The 27,228-nt window shown below is 40.0% G+C and overlaps 1 protein-coding gene across 1 annotated transcript in view; it reads right to left on the bottom strand.

The window, feature by feature from the left end:
• Positions 1-27,228, bottom strand: part of LOC137255463 (cell division control protein 45 homolog) — a 37,057-nt gene that overhangs the window by 7,093 nt on the left and 2,736 nt on the right. The window contains exons 3-12 of the mRNA XM_067792902.1: positions 25,595-25,687; positions 11,156-11,250; positions 9,058-9,172; positions 7,857-7,972; positions 6,807-6,855; positions 4,332-4,393; positions 3,979-4,089; positions 2,122-2,313; positions 1,228-1,326; positions 816-927 (exon numbers count right to left, since the gene is read on the bottom strand). Of these exons, the coding sequence (XP_067649003.1) occupies positions 816-927; positions 1,228-1,326; positions 2,122-2,313; positions 3,979-4,089; positions 4,332-4,393; positions 6,807-6,855; positions 7,857-7,972; positions 9,058-9,172; positions 11,156-11,250; positions 25,595-25,687 (1,044 nt within the window). The remainder of the gene's footprint in view (positions 1-815; positions 928-1,227; positions 1,327-2,121; positions 2,314-3,978; positions 4,090-4,331; positions 4,394-6,806; positions 6,856-7,856; positions 7,973-9,057; positions 9,173-11,155; positions 11,251-25,594; positions 25,688-27,228) is intronic.

Genomic DNA, 27,228 nt, shown 5'->3' with positions numbered 1-27,228 from the left:
TTAGGCGAGCCATTACCTTACCCCATCACCACTTCCTCATGTTCGGAATATTTAGGCGAGCCATTACCTTACCCCATCACCACTTCCTCATGCTGGGAATAGTTAGGCGAGCCTTTAGCCTTCCCCATCACCCCTTCCTCATGCTGGGAATATTTAGGCAAAAGAGCTTGTTCAAATGTCTCCGTTCATCAAACAGAGAATGGGTACCAATCGGGAAAATACATAGGACTAATAACCTGCTAGTGCCACAGACAGTTTGGATTAACCGTGGGATAATGTCCAACATGTTACATACGCTTAATGCAGACATTCCTATGTAACATGAGCAGGAATGCCAACCCTAAACAGAAAGTAAGCGGAGTCATGTCCTGCTAAAAGCAATTCCTGAACCCTGAAGGTGCATGTTGGGGGTGAGTATGAGAGGGGGCTTGGCCCCTTTTGACAGTGGGGGTCTGGGCGGGTCTCCCTTATGAACATTGTTAACTTTAGCCTGAAATAGGCAATTTTGAGGCATACTTAACGATACAATACTTAACTCAAATAAACATATTTCCATGACTATTGAATATAATTCTTTCAAACATTCTAAATTTATAAACATACCTGCATTTTCTAAAAATCTGAATTTTTCATAGACAAATCAGAGAATGGATTTTGTGTGTGAAAATCGGGGTAACTCCTCCAAAATCGGAGTGGTTGGCATCTCTGCATGAGTTCAGCTCCACATAGTAGGCCTTATTGTTAATAGTGCTTAACAGTTCACTACAGAGGTATCAGAGATTTAGCACCAGCAGGAAGGGTATAGTGGTACTTACAGTTCCTTCTAATACCGCACAACATGCATACACAGCATCTGTGGCACACAGCTTGTTCCGGTAGCCATACTGGGCAGAGAATGATGGGATCACTATGTCCTGCATCACCAGCCTGGATGAAGCAAAGGAAGACACGGGTTACACACTGTAGAAAACATTATTTATGTTATGTCACAGCATACATGCTGGATGAGGGACGAATGTTCAAAGAGAGGAAAATATAAAACTTTCATATATTGGAGAAATGAAGTGTAAGTGTGGATACATTTTACAAATATATCACACGTTAAAGGCCTATGTCACATAACTAGAGACTGTAGATGGAGGATTTTATCAGCACAGGCTACCATTGACTCTTATGTTGATGACCAAGTTATCCCAACAAGGTGAAAGAGATTGTGAAGAAACTGACCCATATTTGTTCATCTGGTCCTGTATCATGCCCTTGATGTTGCCCTTCAGCTCGGTGTCCATGGCTGAGAACTTCTGCTTGCACTGGTTCAGTGGCATCCTGAAGGAAAGATGTGGATCGGTGAGGAGAAATGAATGAATGAGTGAGTGACACTAACATCTCAAGAACAGAGCATCATGGAATTGGCTTATTCCAGGCTCAGTGTGTGTGTGGTGGGGGGTGGTGGGGGTGGGTGTGTTTGTTTTTATTTTTTGGGTTCAAACACACCTTGAAAATGATTAGAGACCACATTAAACTTATTTATTGTCTTGCAGTGCCAGGACAGGAAGGTTGAACAGCCTGACACTGAAAACTTAATACTGTATCACTGAATGGGGGTTTCAATGATATAATTTATAGCCTATTTAGAAATGAAATCAGTGGAAATTCGCCTGGAAACTGATATGCCTGCATCAGATGTCAACACAGTGGCAAACCGAATGCAATGCAACTCTTTGATGCCATTCACTCTGCTGCCCTTAGCAGTATTCCTGCGGTGGTTTATAAATAATCGAGTCTGGACCAGACAATCCAGTGACCAACAGCATATTTCTACACAATTGTTATACAATGACATGTGAGAACCAAGACAACGAGCTTGACCTTGTGATCCCATTAGCCGCTTCCTACGACAAGCATGGGTTGCTAAAGACCAATTCTAACAGGGATCTTCACGGGTGTCAAGAAAAGGATTACAAGAAAAAACACATTTCCAAACGGATGGACATGTTGCTTGCAATAACCCATAACCCACCATAAAGTGGGCAACAAATGTGGAAATAAACATGAAGAATGCAGCTATCTGATTATATTCATCATTTTATCTGTTATTTCTCACAGAACATATGACATTACCCCATCTCTGCAAAGAACTCATTGAGTTTCTTCTGTCCCTTGAGCGTCCACACCTTGAACTTGCACGCCATACCAACAGAGTGACAGATGGACTCAAACAACGACCAGTGGCGGTACATCGTCAGTGTCAACTCCTCATCAAACACAATTTTCAAACAGTTGATGGAGATGAGGTTCTCCTCATCGTCTCCTCTGTAACCATAGTAACGCAACAACAACTATAATACATTTGGGAATGTGAATGCAATATGTTCCAGTGTGTCCAAAATATTTTTGAATGGACGTTTTTTTCTCACCAAACAAAATTAAGCTTACTCTAAACCCTGTGTAGAATGCAGGACAGCCTTGAAATGGCTAATCAAAGGTTAATATTTTGCAAATTTTGATGTAAACTTTAATCATATACAAGTGTTTGCCCCTTGGCAATGCCCCCTGCCACTAGAGAAGACTGAAATATTTATACCATATTTACTACTTGTTAAATTTTGGTCACACACAAGATGCCTGAAATAACTAGTGTCTGCATAATTGCTCAGTGTAGGCTGTTGAAATAATGGAGGACACTGGGTGCAATGTTTTATGAGATATCGTGTTTACATAGGTTTGAAAAGAGGCCAAAGTGTTGTGTTGACCTTGAAGATAAGGTCAAGGTCAGTAAATTGACTAGTGTCTGCATAATCCCCTAGTGAAGGCAGTCACCAAATTTGAAGACATTGGGTACAACAGTCCATGAAATATTGTGCTAACAAGATTTTGAAAAGTGGTCAAAGTTTCATGGTGACCTTGGAGATAAGGTCAAGGTCAGTCAAATCAACTGGTGTCTGCATAATCACCTAATGTAGGACGTCACCAAACTTGAAGACATTGGATACCACAGTTTCAGTGATTTTCATGGTGACATTGAAGATAAAGTCATGGTCAGCCAAATCAACTTCTGTCTGTATAATCACCACATTTGAAGACACTGGGACAGTTCATGAGACATTTCGTTAACAAGAGTTTGAAAAGTGGTCAACATGTCATGGTGACACTGAAAATAAAATCGAGGTCACAAAAATCAACTGGACATTGGCTACAACAGCTGATGAGACATCGTGTTAACAAGACTAGGGATATACGTATGTACATTGCTGAAATCACAGTCCCCTATTTGGCGTTGCGGCAAGCAACAATAAGAATAACCGGTTCCACAGATCAATCTAAGCTGTATGATTCTAAAAATCTAAAAGACGCATATAAAACACAAGATTTAATAGTGAGTGAGGGAGTTTAGCTTTTCTCCGAATTCAGCAATATTCCAGCTGTATGGCGGCAGTCTGTTAATAATCGAGTCTGGACCAGACAATCCAGTGAGCAATAGTATGAGCAGAACATCCATCTCCACAACTGGGAACCGATGACGTGCAGTGTTAGATTTGGGTGAAATTTTGAGTGGGTCCAAACTGATGAAAATAATGTTTCTGGACCCCCTTCAATGTTCAATAGATGGGCAGATGTAAAATAGAGGGGGTCCTCACTGAACTTGATGAGTCAAAACACTCCAAAACCCTCTCTTGAGCCAACACTGGACATGTCAACCAAGTCAGTGAGCCTGACCACCTGATCCCGATAGTCATCTCTTACAACAAGCATAGTCGCCTTTTATGGCAAGCATGGGTTGCTGAAGGCCTAGTCTACCGTGGAGCTGCACGAGTCACAAGATTTAATAAGTACATGTAATAATAACTGTCAGTAGGCCATTAGCATCAGTAGGTGAAAAAGGTCATCATCATACACAGTGATCAAAGGATTGGTGATTGTTACTAACATACCTAAAACACTAACAGTGATCATAAGACAAAGATTGTGACAACTCACCGATGGTTGTGCCGAGCTACATGAGACTGTAGCGCCATGACATCATCCATGTACTTGTCTCTTGGGGTCTTGAAATGTACATACTGGTCCGACACACCAATAATAGCCAGCCTAGAGAACAAGAAGAAAGCTAAACTGAAATATAGTCATTAAATACTTCTTGTCAACGAGGAATACACTTATTCTAATTTGTCCATTTTTACACGTCTTGGGCTACAAGACATGCACACATTTCTAATTATTTTATGAAGTTTTGATGGGTCATTCCTCATTATCTAAAGTTTGAATGAAATCTTCAGGACAAATTTGGAAAGACAGTCAATGTCTACGGGTATGACATCTTGATAACTCACCACAATAAATCATTGGTGTCTTTAGACATCTTCCACGCCATTTCAAACATTAATAAGGAGGACTGAAAACAAAGCATTACAGATACACAATAATTTGGCATGTTTAATTACAGAAGTTATAACCTTATGTTCTTCAATATCTTTCTATTGTTAATTCATGACTTAAGAATGCGACAAATATATTGGCAATTATCTACATAGGCAATCAACAGTTTTGATGGTAATGGAATCAAATATATGAGTCGTTCTCAAAATGTGCCAATATTTGGTTCTCATGAAATGACAAAATGAAATGATTGAAAAGTTATTTTTTCATTCTTCAAATAGCATCATACGCTATTGCTCCTTCTAAACATAACAGAACTCAGCCTTAATTGCAATTATTTTTTTTAAAAATATGTCATTTTCTCAAATCACCAAATTCACATTTCTTTCCCATAACAACACTTTAGATGATGAAACATGTTATAAAAATATTTTTTCTAGCAATATTGTGTGACAGACATGAAAATAAGCTTGGATTGTATGTAAATCCACATAAATGTTTGAATTTGCATGGATTTCTTTGCTAAAAAAAGTTACATCAAACTAAGTTTCCATTTTGGATCTTTCAGCAAAACCTCACCCAAGAAAACATGTTGTTACATTAATGGTAATGAAAACATTCATACTCCTTGATACAGTATTTTAAAATCAGGAAAGACAAAAAATGTCGCTTGACAATCTGTTTATCATATTATATAAACATCAATATATTGAACCAAAAAGTGTGAGTTTACACAGGTTCACACCTAAGAATATATTAAGACATGCATATTTTATACAAAAATCCTCTGTGAACTGCTGTTTTTTCTCTACCGTAACATACACGTTCCTTACTGTAACAGAATAAATTCTTTACTGTAACAGTTGCATTTCATTGTAGTTAAATCAGTATGTACATCCAGCAAATGCTGTTAATTGACAGATATATTCTTTCCCGTAACAATTACCATTATCTGCTGTAACCACCTGAGGACAAAAATATCACTTATCATCTGTTTTTCACATTGTATAAACATAATGATATATTGAACCAAAAGTGTGACAGGTTCACACCTAATAATATATTAAGGTACAAGTTTATATTATGAATAGTTCCTGTTTAAACGTCTGATTTTTCTTTCCTGTTACAATTTTTAGCGTTACAGGAAAGAATGTTATAGGAAAGAAGTACATCAACACAAATTATATTATGAGAAAATTAATGCCCCCTCATAAAAATTGGACTTTCCAAGTTTCAAATGTTTCACAGTTCAGATGCAATCATGGAAACAAAATTTTGCAATATTGTACATGTCAGTGCAACAGTATTGTTACAGGAAAGACTCTTAATAAATATATGCTCCAAGTCATTATATTTTAAGTCCTTTCCCCGCAACTCCCAGTCAATAGAACATCTGGAACTTTTGTCATCATGAGAACACAGGAAGTGCCAAAGAGCACGCAGAAGTTTGGGTATCTTGGCATCAGGGATCATACATTATTTCAAATTTGAGGCTGTCGTTACAGGAAAGAACAATATCTGAGGGACAGCTACAAAACATGTATTATTTTAAAAAATGTGAAGTCAAACATCTTTCAATCCTTATGTGTGTGAACTGAACAGTTAATACACAGGAAATCAACCCCCGAAAGTTAACTAATTTAGTGAATTTGCACGGAAACGAACAACACTCTGACTGAGGGACAATGAAAACAGCTCAATTTTCGCTCTTTTAAGGACTGTAATAAAAAATCTAAATGCATTTGTCCACAATTAAACATGGATATACAAATATAATGCCTTAATTTTCTTCTTGGGCTGAAAAATTGCAATAAATTTGAATTAATATTTATGTAATTGAGCAGGGACAAGAATTCCAGCATTTTTTGAAAACAACTCATATGAGTGAGTGAGTGAGTGAGTGAGTGAGTGAGTGAGTGAGTCTAATTTTATGTTGCACTCAGCACTTCAATATGTCTTCTTTTTTTCTATTGCATTTTTATTCCCACTCTACAATGTACATAGTACAAAGATATGCATATATCCACTTGCACATATATACATATACACATACATATCTATATAGATACTTATGTTTCCCCCTTCAACTGAAAAGGGATGGGTGGGTTTACAGACAGGAATTCTTAATAATCCCATAAGTCGCCCCTGACAAGCATTGGTTACTGAAGGCCAATTCAAACCCTGATCTTCACGGGTCTCAAATATATATGAAAAGCGTGTACATGGTGAAAAGTAACTTATGCCATCAGCCAAATAAACATTCTTTGATTTGTTGCTTGAAAACTAAGCTACATTTTAGCAATGTTCCAGCTATACATGGTGTACCAATGTGGGGAATAGAAACTGGGCTTTGGATGATGAGTGACCACCTTCACTACTCAGCTACCCCATTAAACGTTGTGTCCTAGATAATGGAGATCTGTACTTACTGAAGTTCCATATGATGTGAACTTTGTGTAGTCAAATATGACCTTGTTCCTGTAAGAGAAACACATGACAATGATTGTCAACACTGCTTCATGGGTCTGACTGGTATCCATGACATCAAGTAATGACTGTTTCCATGGTAACCTAGTAACCCAATGATTGACAGTATGAGCATCAACAAGGATATTTCGAATCTGTTCTACTGTGAAAGCCACCATACTGTTGGTGCTTCCAGTTCTGAAGGAATTCACAATCTGCAAATCTTTTGGTACAACTATGTACAATTTCATCTTGGTGAGCTTGAAATCTATCTCCAAATGGACATTTGCATCAAATTAAAAAATCTCAGCACTGTTAGAACAGGCTTCTAACTCATAAGGTCATTTCTGTCTTGGAGACCCCTGCAGTTGTTTGATTCTGTGTTCACCACTATAGAAGCTAACGATTAATTTATTTTTGTTTGTTTGTTATTTAATGCCGCACTCAGCAGTATTCCAGCTAGTTGGCATCAATCTCCAAGTTACAGAGCCAGGACAAGGCAATTCAGTTGTCAAAGGCATGAGCATCAATCTATGCAATATGTTGGGATACGCTGAACTGTGTCAATGAAGTTAGCAAGTCTGACCACACAATCCTGTTAGTCATATCATATGACAAGGCATGGGCAGCTACGACCAGTTCTAACCTGGATCTCCATGGATCACTAGCTAAACGATGGCAGCCTGGAAGTGATCAATGTTCACATCAAAAGCAGAAGTTATAGGCCAATTACAATGAGGAATCCTTTGAGGGTTAAAATAGGAAATAGAGATATCTGTGGGGTTGAAATATGGAACAGAGATCTCTGTAGGGTTGAAATATGGAACAGAGATCTCTGTAGGGTTGAAAATGGAATAGAGATCTCTGTAGCGTTGAAATATGGAATAGAGATCTCTGTAGGGTTGAAAGATAGAATAGAGATCTCTGTAGGGTTGAAATATAGAATAAAGATCTCTGCAGGGCTGAAATATAGAATACATTTGAAGTGGTAACATTATTGACCTCCAACTCACCTATTTTCATTCCACAATCTCTTTTCTCTCCGCCTATCTATAGCTGCTTCATCAAACCTGCGTTTTTTCCCCGATCTCTCAGAACTGTCACTCTCATTACCAGAGTCCTCATCTGACTGAAACATCAACCATCAATTGTCTACAACTTGCTTTTCCCAAACTCTCTATCCAAAATGAAAATTTTATGGAAGACTTGCCCTATTAAGAGAATACTTGCTTACCCTGCCACTTACAGTGAGGGAGTTTTCGTGAGGGAGTAACAGCTGTGTTAGAAGTGTACCATGTTGTTGGTACACCACATATAAAATATTAATGATTGCCCACATCAAAATATGTTTTGAAAACACAGATGCATAGAATTTTTCACAGTCAGGTATATTTTCTGACCTATATGGCTCATTGATGTCATAACTGTAAAACTTAGTGACACCTTACATAAAATGAACTCTGCATCAGTGAAACCTGCCAACACGGGCACCTGTCTAATCCATCACACTGTCAAAACTGACAAAACATTTTGGTCCTGCCGATATGAACCCATAAGGACCCATGATCCAATACACTGATTAATCCTCTTGGCACACTAGATAGGCACACTAGATCAGGAAGTAATGACTAGGTGAAGAATCAAACACTCCAAGCCAGCAAAGATGTGAGCACTCCATTGAAGGTCCCTTAATCCAATACACACCTTTCAGCATGCTAGACAATCAGGAAGTAGTGACTGCACAGTGAATCAAACAATCCTCTAATACCATGGTTATGCTTTATAAACACTGGGCGATTGCATGAACTATTCAAGTGAGTGACATGTGTGAGAGAGTAAATAAATAGGTACTGGTATTATTGACTCATTAGTTACAGTGTGTGTCATGATAGCTAGATCAGCTAAGTGGGCACTCATGGAGCGTGGGCACTCTTCAATGAGAGTAAATGGCAGCCATGTTGGAAAACAATTGTCACCATCTAATCCGACACTCTGTCTAATCCAGCATTTTATTTTCAGTCCCTTGGGATGATGGTTTAGACAGGTTTCTCTGTATAAACCTTTCATGACATTGTTTCCATAGAATAAGATGTGTGTATCATGTATGCAATGAAAACATGGCAAAAAAAAGTACCCTGCTATGTTTTTTTCTGATTTACAACAACTTGACTCTAACCAAAAGGGGATGTGCTACAAGATGAGTTTCCGACTTACGCTGTCATCTCTGAAGACTTCATCATACTCTGGCAGTTCCGTCAGCTCTTCCTCCTTCATCAACAACTTCACCTGCACAGCGTTGTACACGTTGTGGATGTCTACTGGACGGTGACTGCAAACACAAGACCTTATTACATTCAAGTCCTGAATCATACTGCTCGGTTAAAGTTAGGGTCCGTATGATTCCTTCCTATTTCTGTGTCATCACATCGCATTTCTGTCTCTGTAGTTAATCTGTCATGGAATGATAGATAATTGAAGTGAGTATGGTGTTACATTGTAGTTATGAATATTCCAGCAACATCACAGGAGACACCCGAAATGGGCCTCAGCATGATTGGTAATCTGTAGTAATATGAAAGAATTAATGGTCCATAACACTATATAGTGGAATACAGCATTCTCTTCCCACAGAGGATACTTGTCATATCTTCCTACGTAACCTCTCTTCTAATACGACCCTTTCATGGTGCGAGTGTTCAAGACTCGTGATTGAAGGCAATCAGATTTAGTAGTGCAATCAGCGACCTTGGTTCAAAAGTGATCGTTCGCAAGATCTAGGTAATTTCCGGATGCTTCGTGAAAAATAGAACCACTTCCCACGCGCGATACTCAAATGTTTCTTCTAGACAGAACTCAGTCATGTCACATTTGTTCCTCCACATTGCTTGCATTTGTCAAGTTGAATCTAGGTTGATGCAACACGTATTCTGATCGGACAGAAAAAAAGGGAGATAAATCTGCTGTCATTTTTGCCGCTAGGGGATTTTATGAGAACCGCAAAATATGGCCGTATTAGAACAGAGGTTCGTAGGAAGATATGACGAGTAACCTCTGTGGGAGGAGAATGGGAATACAGTGGAATCCCTCAAAACCTGCATCCCTCAAATCCGGCATGCTCCCAATATCGACGCTAGAATTTGGTCCTGGCAGAAGCTAGCAAATTTATGCCCTCTAATCTGGCATCAGCCTGCCCTGTACTTCAGCACAATAAAGACCGCCCAATTGACTGTTTGTACAATAGTTAATGCTCACAAAACTAGCCTTCGCTATCTTGGCTCTCCTGTTTATTGGTTGAACGTGTATTAACAACATATTGGATTACAGTTAAGTACGGTGGTTAACTGTAAGTAAGGTGAAGTAAGTTAGGTGAGTGTGTATTAAAAACACAGTGGATTACAAAATATCATTCTCAGGTTAAAAAGGGAAAAGTTCACTAAACCGGCATGCTCGCTATTCTTGCATATTTTGCAAGTCCTAAAGCATGCCAGTTCAGAGAGCTCACATTGTATTTCAGTTTCTGCACCATTGTATTTCAGTTTCTGTACCATCGTATTTCAGTTTCTGCACCATGCCAGCTTACCTTATATTACATGAAAGAATTAGGTGCCCCTTAACTAATTCTGACCAGTATATTTCTGTCATGTCAAAGCATGGGATATTAACACAGGGGTACAGAAAAGCATTTAGACAATAATTTTTAAAAATACAAATATAGACTTTTGCAATTATACATCGTTTTTATATGTTATGATTAACATATTTCAAATTTGAACAAAATCAGTGAAAAAATGAAGCTTTTGGAAAATTCTACCTCTAAACTATCAAATTTAAAAAATGTGCATTCTGTATAATAACTCAGGGGTGGAAATAACTCATTGCACGACGTCCCAGTCTAGTGTTTTTTTCTGTCGGGCAAGCTGATTTGTATATCAAGCTGTACCGGTGTCCAGTGGAGATTCCATTGTTAATTATGTTGTTTGTGTAAATAATCAACAAGAAAATCAGGTAGTATAGTGGAAAAATTATCAGGGCAAGTGATTTTACAAGTGCCACTGTACCGGGGTACATTAGCAATTCAAGAGTTATTTTCATCCCTGTAACTGCACCATTGTTTGAGTTATTAGGGTCTTGATTATTTGCAGACTGTTGGAATATGACTGAGCGTGATATACACCAACAAACAAACATGATGACACATAGCAGTCACGTGAGGGAAGAGACCTGCAAACATGCAAAGTGTCTGTGTGTGTTCCCGGGAAAGAACAATCTTACAGTATCTGGTGAACTCAAAAATGCTGGGGAGGAAGTGTACCTGTCACTGATGTAGAAGCGGACATGCTCTGGTGGCTGCAACATCTCAACAACGTCCACAGTGGCACCACAGTTGATCATCACGACATGCTTGATCTGAAAACACCGACAGTTGCATGAGAGATTGTACCAAGTGTTATTAGGGAAGTCAAGTTGTTTCCAGAGGATCTTGTACATGTTTGCAGACTTTGTGTGCCGGTGCCTGACTCTGAAGATGTGGGTTCGAATCCAGAACGGAACTCAACTCAAAAAAATTTGAACTTTACCAAAAAAAAGTAATCCCAAATAGAACATATGCTACGCTAGACTGTCAAGAAAGTTGGTTTATCGCTTTCAACACTACGAGGGGTTAGAGCCAGAACCACTTATAACCACTGAGGCACATGTCGGGGAAACAGCATTCAAATGTTTGGACAGCTATAAAAAAAGTAATCCCAAATAGAACATATGCTACGCTAGACTGTCAAGAAAGTTGGTTTATCGCTTTCAACACTACGAGGGGTTAGAGCCAGAACCACTTATAACCACTGAGGCACATGTCGGGGAAACAGCATTCAAATGTTTGGACAGCTATAAAAAAAGTAATCCCAAATAGAACATATGCTACGCTAGACTGTCAAGAAAGTTGGTTTATCGCTTTCAACACTACGAGGGGGTAGAGCCAGAACCACTTATAACCACTGAGGCACATGTCGGGGAAACAGCATTCAAATGTTTGGACAGCTATAAAAAAAGTAATCCCAAATAGAACATATGCTACGCTAGACTGTCAAGAAAGTTGGTTTATCGCTTTCAACACTACGAAGGGTTAGAGCCAGAACCACTTATAACCACTGAGGCACATGTCGGGGAAACAGCATTCAAATGTTTGGACAGCTATAAAAAAAGTAATCCCAAATAGAACATATGCTACGCTAGACTGTCAAGAAAGTTGGTTTATCGCTTTCAACACTACGAGGGGGTAGAGCCAGAACCACTTATAACCACTGAGGCACATGTCGGGGAAACAGCATTCAAATGTTTGGACAGCTATAAAAAAAGTAATCCCAAATAGAACATATGCTACGCTAGACTGTCAAGAAAGTTGGTTTATCGCTTTCAACACTACGAGGGGGTAGAGCCAGAACCACTTATAACCACTGAGGCACATGTCGGGGAAACAGCATTCAAATGTTTGGACAGCTATAAAAAAAGTAATCCCAAATAGAACATATGCTACGCTAGACTGTCAAGAAAGTTGGTTTATCGCTTTCAACACTACGAGGGGGTAGAGCCAGAACCACTTATAACCACTGAGGCACATGTCGGGGAAACAGCATTCAAATGTTTGGACAGCTATAAAAAAAGTAATCCCAAATAGAACATATGCTACGCTAGACTGTCAAGAAAGTTGGTTTATCGCTTTCAACACTACGAGGGGTTAGAGCCAGAACCACTTATAACCACTGAGGCACATGTCGGGGAAACAGCATTCAAATGTTTGGACAGCTATAAAAAAAGTAATCCCAAATAGAACATATGCTACGCTAGACTGTCAAGAAAGTTGGTTTATCGCTTTCAACACTACGAGGGGTTAGAGCCAGAACCACTTATAACCACTGAGGCACATGTCGGGGAAACAGCATTCAAATGTTTGGACAGCTATAAAAAAAGTAATCCCAAATAGAACATATGCTACGCTAGACTGTCAAGAAAGTTGGTTTATCGCTTTCAACACTACGAGGGGGTAGAGCCAGAACCACTTATAACCACTGAGGCACATGTCGGGGAAACAGCATTCAAATGTTTGGACAGCTATAAAAAAAGTAATCCCAAATAGAACATATGCTACGCTAGACTGTCAAGAAAGTTGGTTTATCGCTTTCAACACTACGAGGGGGTAGAGCCAGAACCACTTATAACCACTGAGGCACATGTCGGGGAAACAGCATTCAAATGTTTGGACAGCTATAAAAACAGTAATCCCAAATAGAACATATGCTACGCTAGACTGTCAAGAAAGTTGGTTTATCGCTTTCAACACTACGAGGGGGTAGAGCCAGAACCACTTATAACCACTGAGGCACATGTCGGGGAAACAGCATTCAAATGTTTGGACAGCTATAAAAAAAGTAATCCCAAATAGAACATATGCTACACTAGACTGTCAAGAAAGTTGGTTTATCGCTTTCAACACTACGAGGGGTTAGAGCCAGAACCACTTATAACCACTGAGGCACATGTCGGGGAAACAGCATTCAAATGTTTGGACAGCTATAAAAAAAGTAATCCCAAATAGAACATATGCTACGCTAGACTGTCAAGAAAGTTGGTTTATCGCTTTCAACACTACGAGGGGGTAGAGCCAGAACCACTTATAACCACTGAGGCACATGTCGGGGAAACAGCATTCAAATGTTTGGACAGCTATAAAAAAAGTAATCCCAAATAGAACATATGCTACGCTAGACTGTCAAGAAAGTTGGTTTATCGCTTTCAACACTACGAGGGGTTAGAGCCAGAACCACTTATAACCACTGAGGCACATGTCGGGGAAACAGCATTCAAATGTTTGGACAGCTATAAAAAAAGTAATCCCAAATAGAACATATGCTACGCTAGACTGTCAAGAAAGTTGGTTTATCGCTTTCAACACTACGAGGGGGTAGAGCCAGAACCACTTATAACCACTGAGGCACATGTTGGGGAAACAGCATTCAAATGTTTGGACAGCTATAAAAAAAGTAATCCCAAATAGAACATATGCTACGCTAGACTGTCAAGAAAGTTGGTTTATCGCTTTCAACACTACGAGGGGTTAGAGCCAGAACCACTTATAACCACTGAGGCACATGTCGGGGAAACAGCATTCAAATGTTTGGACAGCTATAAAAACAGTAATCCCAAATAGAACATATGCTACGCTAGACTGTCAAGAAAGTTGGTTTATCGCTTTCAACACTACGAGGGAGTAGAGCCAGAACCACTTATAACCACTGAGGCACATGTCGGGGAAACAGCATTCAAATGTTTGGACAGCTATAAAAAAAGTAATCCCAAATAGAACATATGCTACGCTAGACTGTCAAGAAAGTTGGTTTATCGCTTTCAACACTACGAGGGGTTAGAGCCAGAACCACTTATAACCACTGAGGCACATGTCGGGGAAACAGCATTCAAATGTTTGGACAGCTATAAAAAAAGTAATCCCAAATAGAACATATGCTACGCTAGACTGTCAAGAACGTTGGTTTATCGCTTTCAACACTACGAGGGGGTAGAGCCAGAACCACTTATAACCACTGAGGCACATGTCGGGGAAACAGCATTCAAATGTTTGGACAGCTATAAAAAAAGTAATCCCAAATAGAACATATGCTACGCTAGACTGTCAAGAAAGTTGGTTTATCGCTTTCAACACTACGAGGGGTTAGAGCCAGAACCACTTATAACCACTGAGGCACATGTCGGGGAAACAGCATTCAAATGTTTGGACAGCTATAAAAAAAGTAATCCCAAATAGAACATATGCTACGCTAGACTGTCAAGAAAGTTGGTTTATCGCTTTCAACACTACGAGGGGTTAGAGCCAGAACCACTTATAACCACTGAGGCACATGTCGGGGAAACAGCATTCAAATGTTTGGACAGCTATAAAAAAAGTAATCCCAAATAGAACATATGCTACGCTAGACTGTCAAGAAAGTTGGTTTATCGCTTTCAACACTACGAGGGGTTAGAGCCAGAACCACTTATAACCACTGAGGCACATGTCGGGGAAACAGCATTCAAATGTTTGGACAGCTATAAAAAAAGTAATCCCAAATAGAACATATGCTACGCTAGACTGTCAAGAAAGTTGGTTTATCGCTTTCAACACTACGAGGGGGTAGAGCCAGAACCACTTATAACCACTGAGGCACATGTCGGGGAAACAGCATTCAAATGTTTGGACAGCTATAAAAAAAGTAATCCCAAATAGAACATATGCTACGCTAGACTGTCAAGAAAGTTGGTTTATCGCTTTCAACACTACGAGGGGGTAGAGCCAGAACCACTTATAACCACTGAGGCACATGTCGGGGAAACAGCATTCAAATGTTTGGACAGCTATAAAAAAAGTAATCCCAAATAGAACATATGCTACGCTAGACTGTCAAGAAAGTTGGTTTATCGCTTTCAACACTACGAGGGGTTAGAGCCAGAACCACTTATAACCACTGAGGCACATGTCGGGGAAACAGCATTCAAATGTTTGGACAGCTATAAAAAAAGTAATCCCAAATAGAACATATGCTACGCTAGACTGTCAAGAAAGTTGGTTTATCGCTTTCAACACTACGAGGGGGTAGAGCCAGAACCACTTATAACCACTGAGGCACATGTCGGGGAAACAGCATTCAAATGTTTGGACAGCTATAAAAAAAGTAATCCCAAATAGAACATATGCTACGCTAGACTGTCAAGAAAGTTGGTTTATCGCTTTCAACACTACGAGGGGGTAGAGCCAGAACCACTTATAACCACTGAGGCACATGTCGGGGAAACAGCATTCAAATGTTTGGACAGCTATAAAAAAAGTAATCCCAAATAGAACATATGCTACGCTAGACTGTCAAGAAAGTTGGTTTATCGCTTTCAACACTACGAGGGGGTAGAGCCAGAACCACTTATAACCACTGAGGCACATGTCGGGGAAACAGCATTCAAATGTTTGGACAGCTATAAAAAAAGTAATCCCAAATAGAACATATGCTACGCTAGACTGTCAAGAAAGTTGGTTTATCGCTTTCAACACTACGAGGGGGTAGAGCCAGAACCACTTATAACCACTGAGGCACATGTCGGGGAAACAGCATTCAAATGTTTGGACAGCTATAAAAAAAGTAATCCCAAATAGAACATATGCTACGCTAGACTGTCAAGAAAGTTGGTTTATCGCTTTCAACACTACGAGGGGGTAGAGCCAGAACCACTTATAACCACTGAGGCACATGTCGGGGAAACAGCATTCAAATGTTTGGACAGCTATAAAAAAAGTAATCCCAAATAGAACATATGCTACGCTAGACTGTCAAGAAAGTTGGTTTATCGCTTTCAACACTACGAGGGGGTAGAGCCAGAACCACTTATAACCACTGAGGCACATGTCGGGGAAACAGCATTCAAATGTTTGGACAGCTATAAAAAAAGTAATCCCAAATAGAACATATGCTACGCTAGACTGTCAAGAAAGTTGGTTTATCGCTTTCAACACTACGAGGGGTTAGAGCCAGAACCACTTATAACCACTGAGGCACATGTCGGGGAAACAGCATTCAAATGTTTGGACAGCTATAAAAAAAGTAATCCCAAATAGAACATATGCTACGCTAGACTGTCAAGAAAGTTGGTTTATCGCTTTCAACACTACGAGGGGTTAGAGCCAGAACCACTTATAACCACTGAGGCACATGTCGGGGAAACAGCATTCAAATGTTTGGACAGCTATAAAAAAAGTAATCCCAAATAGAACATATGCTACGCTAGACTGTCAAGAAAGTTGGTTTATCGCTTTCAACACTACGAGGGGTTAGAGCCAGAACCACTTATAACCACTGAGGCACATGTCGGGGAAACAGCATTCAAATGTTTGGACAGCTATAAAAAAAGTAATCCCAAATAGAACATATGCTACGCTAGACTGTCAAGAAAGTTGGTTTATCGCTTTCAACACTACGAGGGGTTAGAGCCAGAACCACTTATAACCACTGAGGCACATGTCGGGGAAACAGCATTCAAATGTTTGGACAGCTATAAAAAAAGTAATCCCAAATAGAACATATGCTACGCTAGACTGTCAAGAAAGTTGGTTTATCGCTTTCAACACTACGAGGGGTTAGAGCCAGAACCACTTATAACCACTGAGGCACATGTCGGGGAAACAGCATTCAAATGTTTGGACAGCTATAAAAAAAGTAATCCCAAATAGAACATATGCTACGCTAGACTGTCAAGAAAGTTGGTTTATCGCTTTCAACACTACGAGGGGGTAGAGCCAGAACCACTTATAACCACTGAGGCACATGTCGGGGAAACAGCATTCAAATGTTTGGACAGCTATAAAAAAAGTAATCCCAAATAGAACATATGCTACGCTAGACTGTCAAGAAAGTTGGTTTATCGCTTTCAACACTACGAGGGGTTAGAGCCAGAACCACTTATAACCACTGAGGCACATGTCGGGGAAACAGCATTCAAATGTTTGGACAGCTATAAAAAAAGTAATCCCAAATAGAACATATGCTACGCTAGACTGTCAAGAAAGTTGGTTTATCGCTTTCAACACTACGAGGGGTTAGAGCCAGAACCACTTATAACCACTGAGGCACATGTCGGGGAAACAGCATTCAAATGTTTGGACAGCTATAAAAAAAGTAATCCCAAATAGAACATATGCTACGCTAGACTGTCAAGAAAGTTGGTTTATCGCTTTCAACACTACGAGGGGGTAGAGCCAGAACCACTTATAACCACTGAGGCACATGTCGGGGAAACAGCATTCAAATGTTTGGACAGCTATAAAAAAAGTAATAATCAATTCTTGTTTACTGTTTCGTGACTGGATGACAGAGTATGTTAGTACATTCATGTTGCCATAAAACCATACATATAATCTTTCTAATTAGAAAGATATGATGAAAATAAACTTTAGCTTGTTCTGGCATAAATGTAAAACTCTTTGGACTCAGTAAATATGAGAGCGCAAACCAGTTAAATTAGAAACATAATTTATGGCAGTTAAGAATATGTTGTGAATATGTTTCTCTCAGAGTCAAGAATCCTGTTATCTTTAAACAGGAGATTGTGGCATAGTTTGTGGATACAATTTCCCCGTGTCACCGTTTCCATTAACTTGGGGAGCATTCTCTTTGCTCCAAGAATTGTATCAATGCGGAAGCCTACTGAAAGCAATGACACCTAATCTCAAGATCACCGATATCATCACAGTCGCCAACCACTGTTTCCTCTAAGTCCTGTAACCATATCCCGCGGTAATGCTGCTTTAGGCAGTATCCCACACTCTCAGCTGGTGACTGGAAACATTAACCAGCAGTAACTGACTTTCTGTTATTGAATGAATTTACTTATAGCTCACGGAAAATAGCGCTTGTAAGATTTTATCTTCACATGTTATCACTGAAGACATAAGTAACTGCTTAACCACGTTCAAGCCTTTCTCACAGATATATTCATGAAAACAGAGTCAATAATTTCAACATAGTTCCACAGTGCAACATTACTGTGTACTGTTTTATTGATGAATATAACCATTTAAACTAAGACTTTCAGCATTTCAGTATTTCAGCATTTTAACTATTTCACTATCATGTTACTTGTAAACAGAAATTCATAAACAGTACAGCTTCAAGGAACTGAATAGAATATATATCAAACACAGACACATACATACACAAATACGCAACCACAGACACACCCATTACATATTAAGTCAAATTAGGGATATATGTAACAGTTCATAACAAAGGCCGCTTGGTGTAACGTAATCGAATTATGACACTAGACAATGACATAGATGAAGACTAAAAACTGTTGATGCTAAAAATTGCATCTGTTATACGTGAATCAAGATTACATCACACAGATTCCAGTAGGACACTGTAAAAACACATTAAGTGTTTGATGACATAAATAGTTCTCTTATTCCAGTAATGTTATCAATTGTTCTGGATGCCCATTTTCATTATTACAGTGTTGTGTATGAAATCCCTTAAAAACAGCAAGGACTTTATCATCACATCGGCAATATTACAGCCATATCGTGACGAGAGCAATTTAATTTAATTCATGTCAGTTTTAAAATCAATAAATTGAAAACGTAAAAACCTGTCATCGAAGGACAGTAAAAATACTAGGCTTTCACAGATATGAACATAAAAATAGCATTGTAAGCTAAAATATTGTAATTAAAGAGGACAATACGATATAAAACACAGGCTAGAGACCGCCAACAACCCACCGGTTTAATAACTGAAAAAATGTTGCTGGCCCTGTTAACATGTAACCAGCCCTGATATCAAAACAGGAAGCTGAAATAAGGTGTTAAAATAATGTATTTAATGAATTGATGTGAAATTGTTACACACTATCAGTCAGGAACAACACTGTTCATTGGAAGAAAGCATTTTCTAGACCAATCACGTTTAGTGTTAGATAAATAGGCAGGCTGATCTGTGGAGGCTATGGTTTGATTGACCATGAACTATACAGATATCGTCTAGCTACCACATTTGTAAATTATTATGTAAAAGATTTCCCGTAGTCAATGACATGGTCAAATGTATACCTGGTATGGCCCCATAGGGATGGCTATAAAATGAAGTTGTAAGCCCGCCATGTAACTAACAAGTAGCGGGCCGCCGGGTAGACACCATTTCATACACTGCTATTACAGTGACGTTAAAATATATGTTCATTGAATCTGACCAGGTCAATATGGATGATATCGTTGATATTTTTATCTACCTCTTAACACTATTTCATTCTCTTTAAACTTGTAAAATATCATATAGGAATAGGTTTGCATAACAATGTCCTCTGGAAAGGAGTGATTTTTTTCATAAATGATGACTCTAGAAATAGTACAACATAGCCTGTTCTTGGAAACATGGCGTACTGTCCGTCTGAATGAAAGTAACTAAGAAATATATTAATTCAAACTATGACACAATGACAATTACACTATACTCATCCATGTTCATAATCCAAATGATAATTTATGCCATATAATAGCACAAAGCAACGGTTGTTGTTTCAGTCAGTATCAGTGTCCGTATCCTGCTCCTGGGCGTCAGGAAGGGGGAGGCATTCTACTTTGTCAGCATCTGTCGGGAGTTCTTTGTAATAGTTGTGATACTCTCTCGGTATAATACCCGATCGACAGAGTGACATAAGGTCTTTTTTCTTGGCTGAAGAAATTGCTTGTTTTCCTGAGTACCTTTGGGTCAGAGTTTCACAGATACTCTGAGGTCTTCCTCGACGACTGCCTGTAGACACTTTCAGTTCTCTGAATGGCTCATTGCTGTGCTCAGTCTTGAAGAAGATGCTTTCTGGGTTGTCTTTAATGTAGCGCATCCAGCACATTGACATCCAGTTCACACGACCACCATCAGTATCAATTTTGGTGTTTCTCAATTTGCCATGGGCATATTTCTTAAAGTCCATGACATCGGTATACTGTATTGGGATGACAATATATGGATCTTTCCGTCGGGCCATCCTTATAACTGTGTCCCACTGGCTTGGCACATAGATACTAGTCTTCTTTTTGGCGAATTCAATGGTGGAATGAATTGCATCGCACTCCATCTGTCTGTGGCCTGGCTCAAGAAATTTGTGGTCAATTGTACTAATGTGTTCAATAGTGGTCACAGCATGTAGTAAGGAGGCTGCGACATATTGGTTTCTGTTCTGTCCTGAACAGGTGTCTGAATACAGAACTACATGCTTGACGGTAGGTGGTAAAGCCTTCAACTGAATTTGCAGACATGATGCAACCTCACAGGATCCTCTTTGGGCATCAACTTCCGACCACACAAAACATGAGCCTCCTTTTGTGGCAAGGTCATACACTGTAAAATTGTAACAGTTTAACTTCCTCATTTAGAAGAGTTCACTGACAAGTGAACATGGTGTATACAATACAGCCTCCAGATCAAATGTTGCCACAAAAATGGATTTGTTCTCCAGAGCAAGGGCTTTGTCCTTAATCTTTTCTTCACGGGCTCTCATTTTTCTCTCTTGGTGTTGAGTGTACTCCTGTTCAAGTTCTGGCTGAACTGACCCGTTCTCCTGTTCTCTGTAGTACCTCTGGCACAGAGAGCACTGGTCCTTCTTTGGCACGTGGAAAGAATAGTTATACTCCTCAGTGAACACTTTCCTGTACAGTGATGAAGACACTGCTTTGGTAGCATCTCTGGAGCACTTGTCTTTGTACAGTTCGTACATTTTTTTTATATTTAGTGTTGATCCCAAAAACTTTCTGTTTGTGTCTCGCCGGGTATAGTGAGCATCAACTGTCGGGAATGATTCTGTGTGATCTCGAACCAATTTTAGTGTACCGGCAGGAATCTTGTTATGTGGCTTGTGGTGTCCTCTGTTTTCAGTTCCAGCGAACGTCCCCTGGTTCTTATTTTGTAGAGCGTGGTTGATATAGGATTCACCAACATCCAAAGTTTTTCTGAAAAATGTTTTGCAGACATTGTGTCGCTCTCCATCCAGTTGAAAAGTGTATGTTCGGTGAACTTGACGTTTTTCCTGTACAACATTTTCTTCCTCATCCAAGTATGTTCGAGTCTTCTTTTCTGTTGTATTTGAGCATATGAAGTCTTTCTGCCTTGTGTATGAGGATAAGTTCCAAAAGTTTTTAAAAATACTTTAGCGGGTTTCTTCAGAGATGTTTGCAGAACATTTGTACCTACACTTTGAACAGTCAACTGCTTGTACAGATCTAGCCCTCATAGTCTTCCCTTCCTGATTCACATATTCTTGTCCAGAGAGTCTCAGGTGCTTCCTTTTATTTTTAATCCAGGTTTCAGGAGTTGATCGACGCTTCCTGAATAATTTCCTCTTTGGAGGAGTGTTGAAAGCTGCTGACTTTCTTGGCTTTGGTGATTTGAGGATATTAAGAGTGGGTGTTGGAATGTCAGCATCGTTTGTGTAAGTACATTGCGATGTAGCTAAACCATCGCTTTCAGAATTTAATGTACCTGGAATTGTATTGGAGTCGTCAGAATTGGTGAATGAAATGACCTGGGATGTTGCTGAAGGAGACGTCAATACACTGCTGTCGTGGCAAATGTGTGTTGATGACGTAGATGGTATTGCTGGAATCGTACAGGCATCATAGTGGCCGGGAAGTCCTGTGATTGATGTATATGCCAAGACAATTCGTTTTTCATTTTCAATTCCTTGTGATGTTGGCGTAATGTCTATGAGAGGGTTAGATGCTTTGCTACAAAATATTCGAACACAGTGCCCTGACCAGTTTGCCAGTGACAGAGGGAGGAAATCTGCAACTCTACTTGAGAAGTAACCAGCCTCACGCAGCTTTTCTACTTCCAGCAAATAATCCTGCCACTTTTCTAGATTACTGTCCTCCTTGATAGGAAAAAAGTCAATATATTCATTCATCTTTTCTTCTAAATGATCACACATTTGTTTTCTCAACTGAGTGGCAGTCATACTTCCTGAGAGATGGATCGCTGACGCAGTAAAGAAGCAGTCACCATCGCGAGGCACCTGTTGTATAGTGTATCCGTTAGACTGAACAAGCTGTAACAATCTTCTTTCATGAATCTGACGCATTTGGGATGAATAGTTTTGGACCTGTCGACCATTCTTTGATTCCGCTGACACAGCTGCGGGCGAATTTAGGCTTGCTTTGTCACATGGTTTCTTTTTCTTCAGTTTTAACAACTTTCGCTTTTGGATCAAAGGTTCATTTGAGGACTCTGAACTGGAGTAAAACTCAGAGTCTGATGAACTGAAAGTGGTTTTATCTGGATGATATTCTTCCCCTGACGATGATGTTGGGTCGTTGTTAGGAACCAGTCCTTTTCTACTCCTTAGTGTTGCCAATAGTTCATTATCTGAACTGTCAAAGTCACTGTCACTATCTCTCAGAGATGATGTTCCTCCGCGCCCATAACATGGCATTAACGAGTCTGTAGGCGTATCAGTCTGTACTAATATGTCTGTAGGTGTATCACTCTGATCTGGTATGTCGATAGGCGTATCAGTCCGTTCATGCATGTCTATAGGTGCATCAGCCTGTGTTGGTATGTCTGTAGACACATCAGTCCGTGCTGGTACATCTGTAGGCGCATCTGTCTGTTCTGGTATGTATACAGGTGTATCAGTCTGTTTTGGCAAGTCTACAGGCGCATCCGTGTGTTCGTGTATGTCCATGGGGGCATCAGTCTGTTCGGGTTTGTCAAAAGGCGCAACAGTGTGTTTGGGTATGTCTGTACGTGCATCAGTCTGTACTGGTATATCCAGAGGGGCATCAGTTTGTTCGGGTATATCCACAGGCGCATCTGTGTGTTCGTGTATGTCCATGGGAGCATCAGTCTGTTCGCGTATGTCCACAGGCACGTCTGTCTGTACTGGTTTATCCAGAGGGGCATCAGTCTGTTCGGGTATATCCACAGGCGCATCTGTGTGTTCGTGTATGTCCATGGGAGCATCAGTCTGTTCGCGTATGTCCACAGGCGCATCTGTGTGTTCGTGTATGTCCATGGGAGCATCAGTCTGTTCGCGTATGTCCACAGGCACATCTGTGTGTTCGTGTATGTCCATGGGAGCATCAGTCTGTTCGCGTATGTCCACAGGCACGTCTGTCTGTGCTGGTATATTCAGAGGGGCATCAGTCTGTCCGGGTATGTCTGTAGGTGCATCACTCAGTGCCAGGATGTCTAAAGGCAAATTACTTTGTACTGCTGTTTCAACCCGTTGTGGTAAATATCTGGGCATAGCATCCGTCTTTCTATGTAAATCGAGAGACACGTCACCCTGAATTGATACCAACTGGTCTTTAATATCATCAGTGGTATGACCTAGTGCTGACTCATTTTCCTCATCATGTGCGCCATGCTGTACTGTATCAGACTGTGTTCGAGTATCCAGCAACACCCCACATGGGGTTGGTTCATTTTGAATATATTCAGAATTGACTGATACATTAGTGGCAAGTGACCAACTTGTAGATGTGGCAATGTCAGATAGTAATAATTCATCTTCATCTGCTTCGGACCATAATTCAGTCATCTTGCATCCACCTAAAACCAGAGTACTAAGCTAAGGCATTGGCTACTATCACAAACTGAATGTGATGATAATATAATAATTATACTCAATAATTACAGTTTCAGTTGTAATTAGTGCTGGCAAATAACTTATGCTGACATCAAATCTCGTAGGTGAATTAAGGAATAAGTATATTACCACACTCATGTGTGTTATACTTGTTATATTTAGCAAGTGATTATTTACTATTTACAGATATGACTTACCTGTGATGTTTCAGTGGGATTTCCGTACTGTAAATCTTTCGAATACAAACACACACTTTGGAAAAGTAGCTCCTCTCCCAAGGGTCAAAATAAACTAACCCTGGCTAGTGTGAAACAAACCCTGTAAACAGCTGGGAGAGGCACGCTTATATAGCTCCACAACAGAATAACAGTAATTAAGGCCATCTGACCCGGGAGAGAGGTCCTTATCAGCTGTAAGTCTAAAGAGTCTGAACATTCCATCAGCATATCAGTTGTTTTAACCTGGAAGGGAAATTCTTGCCCGCCACCACACAGTGTGCCAGATGCGACTTCTGCCAGTTAACGGTTTCTGGCATGGGAATATCAAGCGTGGCTGGAGGAGTTGAGCAGGACTGAACGGTGTAATCTAACATAACATAATTTGGTCTAAACTGAAGGGAGAGATAACTGATAAGTTGTTTAAACTCTGATGCATAACTAGCCAATTAGGTCCCTGATTTATGCGGGCTTTTGTGTATGAGTAGTATACCTGTTTGTGAATGCATTAATACTATTAACTAAATTTGACACAATTTTTACTTAAGGTGTTCTGGCACTAACCCCTCGACTAGTCAGTATTGACCAATTTTCACCTACAGTTTTGACCATTTGCCAATTAGTCAAAACTGTAACATCAGTGGGTGGTCAGTGAGATGAGAGAGGAAAGACTGGGGGTCAAATCCAGACCAGTCTTTACAGGTGAGATGCTGACCCACTACAAGAGTGAGTTGGGTTTTACAGCACTTCCAGCAATATTCCAACACTATCACTGCAGGAGACATCAGAAATGGGCTTCACACATTGTAAACACATGGGAAATTGGTCCCAGAACTCTGGCGTGACAAGCAAATGATTTAACCACCAGGTTACACCCTGCTTCCTCACCCCACTACCATAGGTTTAAGCTCATCATCAGCTGATCCTCTCATGAAGAAGGGGTGAGCGAGTGAGTGAGTAAGTGAGTTTAGTTTTACGCCGCACTCAGTAATATTCCACCTATATGGTGGCGGTCTGTAAATAATCGAGTCTGGACCAGAGAATCCAGTGATCAACACATGAGCATCGATCTGCGCAATTGGGAACCAATGACATGTGTCAACCAAGTCAGCGAGCCTGACCACTCGATCCCGTTAGTCGCCTCTTACGACAAGCATAGTCGCCTTTTATGGCAAGCATGGGTTGCTGAAGGCCTATTCTACCCAGGGACCTTCACGGGTCTCATGAAGAAAGAGGACAAATCTGCTCCTAACAATCCTTATCAACTGCGCCACCTTCTCATCCACATCTAAGTAAGCTTGCTGAATCCTAATTGTGGCATCTACCCTCTGTTTTGTGCATGTATCCATCTAACATAAATGAGCACTCACGCCTTCTGAGTTCTCTACGAAGGCCCGCTCCAGGTCTTCCAGGCCACTGACCGGCACGATGGTGTACAGGACCTGGTCACACTGGAACAGGTACTGAAACAACACATGAAACCATAGCAACAAGCGTCCACTGACTATAACACCGAAACAGGTACTGAAACAATACAGGTAACCACAGCAACAAGCGTCCACTAACTATAACACAAAAACAGGCACTGAAACAATACAGGTAACCATAGCAACAAACGTCTGCTAGGGTTCAAATATTTTTTTCAAAAGCCACTTGCCATAGGGCAAGAGACTTCAAGAAAGGTATAAAATAAATCAACATGGTATTTGGTGTTTATGTTTACTGGAATATTTTTTCGAAAAGTGATAAATAGCAAAGAAAGATATCTCTACTTTATTATCATTGCGAAAGTTAAGGACTACATTTTGATCAGATATGAAATGAAATCCAAGTTGATTTGCAGTTTGAAACATTAAAGGTCACATGCAACGTAAAACACAACTTTGCAGATTCTGGTACCTTTCGGTATGCACTTACCAAAACAAATCATAAACAATGCCAATTCAACCTATAAAGTTGATAAAAACGCGATGAAAGAAAAGCCCGCGAAATCGGAGTTCAAACGTTTCACTAAATTCCCCCCAGCTCTGGGGGGAAAACTGGTTTCAACAGCTGTGCTGCGCTGCGTCCATAACGCATGCGCAGTGAATAGGTTCGAGGAGCTTGAAACACTATGCACGCCCAGCGTCTGAGGTCGTGAGCAGTAGTCTAATCTTGGTTGTGTACACAAACAAGTAAATAATCTACTCGTTACGTAAAACAACTTGTTGATTGTAGTAAACAGTCTCTGTCACAGAGAAAGCTCAGTGTCTGGTTTATTCACACCTAAATGTCTGTCTGCTAAAGACAACATGCAATACACAGCTTCAATCATTGACCACGTGCAATTTGAACTTAACACCTATCAGACTATACGACATAAAGAAAATAAGTTGATTTACGACTCCTGCACCTGAGTTCCGTGTCTGCCACATTATGTAATTAGGCACGTGTGATACACATGGCATGTTTTTATGTCTGTGGGTTGAAAACAAACTACATTCATTTTTTTCGGATGACTGGATCTGACGGAAACTGGTGCAAACTCTTGTCAGTTTCAAGTCCTGCTTTGTACTTGGACGAATGACAGATTCCAGCCACGCAGTAGTTTACCATCCCTACTGACATGATTTTTTATTTGATCGAGCGCAAATTCAGAGAACATGTATTTTCCAAACCCAACATCTCTATATACATTCTTCATGGATAACGACTTCTTTTCGTGTATATGATTTTGTTTGACAACAGTATATGAATCCATACTGAAACGACGCATCAAGTACACAAAAAGAAGTTGTTATCCATAAAGAATCTTACTTTCTTGTGACTGTCTATACTTCTAAAATGCCCATCAAACAGATCATCTTTCTGTACACACAACGAACCCTCAGTATATATATCAGCAAATGAAACAGCCAATCGGAAACCGTCGTTACACTTGAGTGCAGATCCACCCGCTATGACTGGGTTCGGTCTCCCGAGGGCTTCGTTTCGGGGGAAGTAAGCCCAAGTGCAAAATATCGCA

This window comes from Haliotis asinina, chromosome 1 (genome assembly GCF_037392515.1).
Source record: "Haliotis asinina isolate JCU_RB_2024 chromosome 1, JCU_Hal_asi_v2, whole genome shotgun sequence".
NCBI lineage: Eukaryota > Metazoa > Mollusca > Gastropoda > Lepetellida > Haliotidae > Haliotis > Haliotis asinina.
This window is presented reverse-complemented; position numbering and strand designations above follow the sequence as displayed.